Genomic DNA, 6,854 nt, shown 5'->3' on the forward strand with positions numbered 1-6,854 from the left:
AAAAAAGAAAGAAAGAAAGGATGGGACACAGATAGGCATCCTCTCCGAAGAAATACCTCCTTCAACCTTCCCCATCCACCCTACAATGCCCATATAGGAAATACACCTATAGGAACAACAAGAAAAAGACAATACTTTATTGTCACCACTGGGAGCACCTGGCCCCCCGGTCTACTCTTAATCATCAGGATACTTAATTTATAGTCAAGTCACCTTTGAACCTGTGTCCCTATCCCCAGCCAGGGTTCTGTCTCCAAGTCCAGCATTTTCCTTGAGTGTCAGAGTTGTGGGCAATTGCATAAAAGCTACAGTACCCCAACTTAGGAGGCAGCAAAGATGGGATGGAGAGGGAGAGTGGCAAGCTGAAGAAAGCCATAGGCAAAGTCCAATCACCAGTCATTAGAGAGCAAGACAGGCCCAGGTGTCAATAATCACGGGAAAGGAAATGCTGAGAACAAAATCTGGAGGAAAATGAAGGGTGGGAGAGGCCTGGGCCAGTTGGCAGTCTTGGTCCAGGAGATGTTGGCCTGAGTCAGGAACCCTGGAGGCTGTGAGGCAAAGAGCAATGGATCAGGGGACTCAGACATCATAGAAGAGTCGGACAAGCTGGTACCGAATGGAGAAGGTGACAGCACTACCGACGACCTGCAAGGAGAAATGAACTATAGTAAGAACCCTGGAGAAAGGGAGACAAGGAGGTGTAAACCACACCCCCAAGAGCATTGCACCTGTAGCAGCAGCAGGAAGAGGGTGAGGTTTCTCTCATGCATGGGCCCAAAGACTTTAAGTAGCAAGTTGATGAGGGTCATGTTGTTACATTCCGTGAAGGCACCGTCCTCATTCTCACTGTGGCGCACCGTCAATAGCCCAAGGTTCTCTGCTACCTGGAGGGGCCAAAAGTGGAGAGAACTTTTGCTAATACTTATGCTTCAGGAGTGGGATCTGCTGAATGCTTGCAAACTCCCCTTGGGTCTGATGTAGGCCTAGGTTTTCCCATTCCCTGAATTCAGAATGGCAGCCTAGAGCCTTACCTCCTTGTTACCCTGTTACCTTTAGAATAAAGGTGCCCAAGAAAGAGAGGCTCTTGGTCTTGAACTTGGAATAGCTCATCTCCAGTTTGCCTGTCTTGGTATTGAGTCTGCGGGGGAAGAGAGCTTCATGTGACTGGGCCACTACACCAAGAACTCTCCTCACTGTGGTTAATTCATAGAAAGAGCACTGAATGTAGAGTCAAACACCCTGAGATCTATTTCTGATTCTGCTGCATACTTCTGTGTGATCTGTGCTTCTGTGAACATTAAATGAGATCATGTAACTAAATGTGCTCTGTAATGTATAAAGGGCTAACTGTATGGAGAGAGCCCTTCTTTGGGCCCACTCCCTTTGCACAGCAAACGTCTAAGGCATCCCAAGTGACAAAGCTACGTTGTCCCTTTCAAGCCCCAAAGCTACCTGGGCATACGGTGGCGAGGACAGGGGATGATATGCAGGAGCTGAGGCAGTGAGTAGAGGAAGTTGAACACCTGGGGCATGAAGAAGAGGAGCATGGTCTTGCTGAAGTGTCCCAAGATGCCCACCACGGCAAAGGTCATGCCAGCAAAGTAACAGAAGGTATCTCCCACAAACACCTGAGATGGGTACCTGTGTGGGGGAGAGGATCTGAGCCAGCAGCAAGAGGTGTTAGCAATCCTTTATCTCACATCACACATCCTGGGCACTGGGCTAGCCCTGGCTAGATTTGGCTCAGAGAGGGTTCCTGCTCTCCCAGCAACTCTCCAGGAACCAAGGCCCTGATTCCTTCTATTCCTGGGGGCTCCACAGCATCTGCCCAAGTGACTGGTTTACGAATGCATGCATGCTAAGTTGCTCAGTCATGTCTAACTCTTTGTGACTCCATAAACTGTAGCCTGCGATGAAATTTCCCAGGGAATACTGGAGTGGGTTGCCATGTCCTGCTTCAGGGAATCTTCCTGGCCCACGGATTGAACCAGATCTCCTATATTGCAGGTGGATTCTTTAGCGCTGAGCCACTGGGGAAGCCCAAGACTTAAGAATATTACCAACTAAAGACCCAGAGAACAATACAGAGATGTGCAGGTTTAGCCTCTGTATCAGGAGATGGGTCACAATCAGGACGATACTTGCCACATGTCCAAAGAGCTGTCCCCCCTGTCCACAGGCCTACTTACCAGTTATGGTAGAGCAGTCCCAAGGTGGTGAAAAAAAAGGGTATCATGAAGTAGAGGGAAAAGATGTGATCATCTCGATAATCACCTTTGGAAGAAGGGGAAAAAGAAAGAAGGAAAGGTTGATGTCCACTTCCCCTGCACATCATGGTCCTATTTTCCTCTGTCTCTAAGTTCTGTCCCAAGCTATACAGTCCACCTCTCTAAAGTCTCAAGGACGTACTACCCCTTTTATATCACCCAGGCAATTTCCAATACTTCACCTCTTTCATGAACCCCTCCTAAACTAGTTACTGTCTTACATTTGGTTCAGACCATTCACGCCTTGGTTTGAATGTCAGCTTTACTTCCTGAGTGACCTTGATCATGACACATTTAACCTCTCTGAGTCTCAGTTTCTTATCTGTGAAAAAAGGTTGATAAAAATACCTGCCACATAGAGTGGCTACAGAGTTTAAAGTGAGATTACATTTTTAAAGTGCTTAACTTTAATAAGCACTTATGGAGGTCCTTCAGCCATAGACCACTAGAAACATGCCTGGAGTCAAAGCTAGGTTTATTGAGGTGTAACAAGGGACACTTTGGAACCCACACACTGTGGGGAACCTTAGGATGCCTCAGTAAGGAGGTGTTAGGAGGACTTGTTATATGATTTAAGTAATTCTGCGGAGGATGCAAGGAGGCAGAGTTTTGCCCTGGGTGCTGTCAGCAGTGTTAGTGCCATGATTGAGAAGCTTAATAATTTTTATCCAAGAAGTGAGAAGAACTGAGCTGTTATCAGAAGGAACCAGCAACCACTCATTTTAGCCAGCAGGGGATCTTGGTCATTGTGAGATGTACTGTGTTCCTGTGGTTTTGTCTATTCTCAGACACAGTTATAGAGGGGGTCTGGTTTTGGTCACAGAGAAGAGTTACCCTGTCTGATTTGGGGTTTTATAAAATTGTTTATGTTCAATAGGAGAAGACCATGGCCTACCTATTAGTGACAATCCCTTTATAAATGGCAGGGCTTTCTATCTCACATTTAACAAATCTTAGTTACTATTTGTAACTTACTATTAATAGGTAAATAGCTCCCCTTATTTTCCATAATTACTCACATATCACATTTTTTTTCTGAATTCCCCAAAGCCAGAGATCAGGCCGTTTCCTTAATACTCAGACTTCTCTCCCTGTTCCAATCCCACCTACCATCCAGCTCCACCAAGTTGAAGACAATGATGGAAGCAGAAATGACGAGTGACTGGCCAGCCTCAAGGCCATTAATTCCTGCTAGAATATTAATGGCATTGGTACAGAACACTGCCAGCAGCCCCATGTAGACATAGTACAGGATCCCTGCGGGAAGAAGACAGTAAGAAAAATAATGCCGCCTGTGGAATGAGGATTTAAGGATATTCTTCTGACAAAAGCGGTGAGGACCGAGTGTGAGATGAAAGGTCAACAAAAGGATCTAAGAAGACATGGGGGGACAAATCAGGAAGGAGAATGTGGAGCACTAGGAAGGATGCTCGGCCAGACACCGCCCCCCCACCCCCGGGGTAGGGGGGTGGTTGGCAAGGGTGCCCTGAAATAGGGGTCATAGGGGCAGAAGTGGCCGTGCTACTCACCCAAGTCCAGATGCAGGCCAAGGATCGGGCGTAAGGGCTTGGGTACCACAATGGTCGTGTTGCCAAAGTTGGTGAAATAGACCATGAGGAGAGGTAGTGAGGCAGCTGTGGGCAGCAGCAGCTTATGGCGCCAGCGCAAATTCAGTACATCATCCGCGAAGCCCAGGAAAATCATGCAGCAGATGGCAAGGAGTGCACCTATCAGGGCCACAAACTGGGGGAGGCTCGGGCATGTCATGGCTCCAGTCTACTCCCACTTCACCGTTCCTTTCAAGACCCGTCTTTTCGTTCGTTCTCAGCTCCTCCCCGCAAACCCAAATAACCCCAACTGTCGTCACTAACTCTTAGCCCTAGCCCCAGGCAGCCGCCCGCACTAACCCACTTACTTCATGGTGGGGGAAGACTTTACACTGCTGCTCCACAAAGCAGTTCAGGAAAGGGAAAGGGATGAAGCAGAAGAGTATGATAAGGAAAACAGCACCGCTGATCACTCCCTGGGACTCTGGGCTGTGGCCCAGCAGTGTGTCAGGTGGAGAGGGGAAAAGAGGAAAGGGGGCGTGGTCACTCACTAATACAAGCAGTACCGTCACCTAACTTGGCGGGGAAAGGCACCACCACTGGAATCCCAGATACACCCAAGGGTCCCACCTTTCCGCCTCCATCCCTTCCCCAATACTAACCAGATCTGCCCTCCACCTCCCAGAATCCCGGGCTGGCTCCTAGGTTAGCGCTTTGTCTCGAGCGCAGTCAAGCATTCCAGTCCCCGCCTCTGCCCACACCCCTTCCCCCCCGCCCGGCCCCTCACATTTGCTGCCGGCTGGATTTGTTGAGGTCCTGGCCACAGAGGCGCGCGGCGATGAAGTGGCCTCGGAAAGCAGGGATAAGGGTGAGTGTGGCCACAAATCCCATCAGCGAGCCGATCAAATTCACCAACAGCGGCATCGGCAACTCCGGGAAGGCCCACATGGTGACCTGCCAGGGGGCCCACTCGGCCGCCTTCTTAGCTAATGGGCAAGCTCCAGCAGTAAGGTGTGGCCGCTCCCCACAGGCTGGCTCTTCCTACAGCAGCCTGAGCAAAACCCAAGAACTCTGACCTGAGCCGCCTTCGGGACTCCCGCGAGCCTCTATGAAGCAACCTTGGCTCTGCCTCTCTGCCTCTGCTTACCCACTGTTTCCGCCCGGATCTAGTTCGCAGAGCAACGATCACTGGAAGGAGGCGGCCATTTTTAATACGGGCATAATAGTGGGGACAGAAGTGTGATTTTTAAGCCACACCCTTTATTCGAGAGATGAATTATCACCAGGGATCTGGAAAAGCAATTAAAGAAGGACAAACAAAAGCAGATTCTTTCCCAACATCATATTAAAGATGTACAGCCCAGAGGGGAAAAACTCCTTGCCAGGTTCCAAGATGAACGCCTCCTTGTACCACGTGTCTGACGCGGCTTATTTTTGGTTCCACGTCAGGCTTAGCTCCGTTGGCCTCCGCTGGTCACGCTAAAAGAGCCAATGCCTGGCGTTTACTCTGGGACGCCTCAGAAACCGGGAAGATGGCTACAGGAAGCAAGGGGCGGGGGCGAAGGGGGCAGGCGGGATAAGGATGTGGAGCAGCACCTGCTCCTGGTAGAAAACCTGTTGCCAAGGTAGTCAACGTTGAGAAGGAAGCCAAGGTAAACACAACTCAGTTCCCCGAAACTCAGCTACAGTTTGGAAGATGAAGTAAATTTTAAGCGCCGACACTTGAAAAGCCCCTCCCACTTCATGTTTTCCGGTGTCCTTGATTCAGGTACTTTTCCTTCATCATCCCACCCACCTTCTACCCCCGCAGTAGCAGTTAGTTGCCGGGCAACATAGCTGCGCACTTCAGAACTGATGGGGCGGGGAGTGCTCTCAGGTCTTGGATTTAACCCAGTACTTGACTTTCCTTCGTACTGGATCATTAGACTGTGGCAGCCTTCCAGTCCGAGGAGGTGAGGCCGAGGCTTTGGAAAGAACTAAATAGGAGAAGCAGACCCAAAAGTGGCTGGCTTCTTGTAACCTGAGGAATTCCCAGGCAGGGTTCTCCCTTCAGCTCAGGTGCCTTTTGCTTGGCACCTGTTTACCTTTTTCACGCATTCACAGGCTCTTAGGTGGCAAATGATTTCCAGTCCTCAGGGAAGAAATCATCACGAGGAAGTTGAGGCGAGAACTCAAGTATGCTGATAGTTTCTTCATTCTTTTGAATAGGAGTCAGAGTCAGGTTGACTCTTTTTAGGCCAAAGGTAGTCCATCGTGTCTCTCAAATGTCCTTTCTACTTGAAGGTGGCTCTGATTAACAACATAAAGCCATATATATGGTTTATATATATACCAAGCCAGTATTTACTTGATAGTTGTATTCCACCAGTTTTTCAGTACTTATTATCCCACTGGTATTGTTTTTCTGTGTGTGAGTGTGCAGCTGCACATAGGTACATGAGTGTGCATCTGTGCCTCTTAGACTGGAAACCCCCTAGAGGCAAAGTGTTTTCTGTTCCACAGGGTGTCCCCCTGGGGCTAATCACACAGATATCTGTATAGAAGGCATCCATACATATAATCAGTCTCCATCTGAAAGAGGTACAGAGGGCAATAGGAGAGAACAATTAGTTGTGACCAGGGGAAGTGAGAGGACCTTGAGGAAGAGTAATATCTCCAAGGATTTCAGTATGTGACAAGAGTGGAAGGGCCTTTCAAACAGGGAAAATGAGACACCAGGAGCAGGTGGAAAGGAAGAGCTTGTGAGAGCCCCAGAGGAGGCAGCATTCAGTTATCTTGTTGATCAGGAGCAGACTGAGACTCCCTGGAGATCTGAGGAATAATCTGTATCTATTTCCTGTTTTATTAGGAGGCCAATCCTAATAAATCTTCCCATCTTGGCATTGGGAACCTTTGTCTTCTCTTTTTTCTCCAGAGATCATTAGCCCTCCCCTACAACCCCCACTGGAAGAGGGTAGGGGACTTGTTCAAAAACAAGACACCGGGGATTCAAGGTCCATGAATACATGTTACTATCAGAACATGGTTACTTGGATACTTC

The 6,854-nt window shown here is 48.8% G+C and overlaps 1 protein-coding gene across 1 annotated transcript; it reads right to left on the bottom strand.

Annotated features, from left to right (window-relative positions):
• Positions 1-116: 116 nt before the first annotated feature.
• DPAGT1 (dolichyl-phosphate N-acetylglucosaminephosphotransferase 1) lies at positions 117-4,966 on the bottom strand. The gene is made up of 9 exons (XM_043900772.1): positions 4,602-4,966; positions 4,183-4,303; positions 3,797-4,010; positions 3,378-3,524; positions 2,190-2,274; positions 1,453-1,641; positions 1,051-1,138; positions 729-884; positions 117-645 (listed from the first exon to the last, which is right to left on the bottom strand). The coding sequence occupies exons 1-9, from the start codon at positions 4,760-4,762 to the stop codon at positions 580-582; spliced, it is 1,227 nt and encodes a 408-aa protein (XP_043756707.1). The 5' UTR covers positions 4,763-4,966; the 3' UTR covers positions 117-579.
• Between the last annotated feature and the right edge of the window lie 1,888 nt (positions 4,967-6,854).

The sequence above is a fragment of the Cervus elaphus genome, chromosome 1 (genome assembly GCF_910594005.1).
Source record: "Cervus elaphus chromosome 1, mCerEla1.1, whole genome shotgun sequence".
NCBI classification, from domain to species: domain Eukaryota; kingdom Metazoa; phylum Chordata; class Mammalia; order Artiodactyla; family Cervidae; genus Cervus; species Cervus elaphus.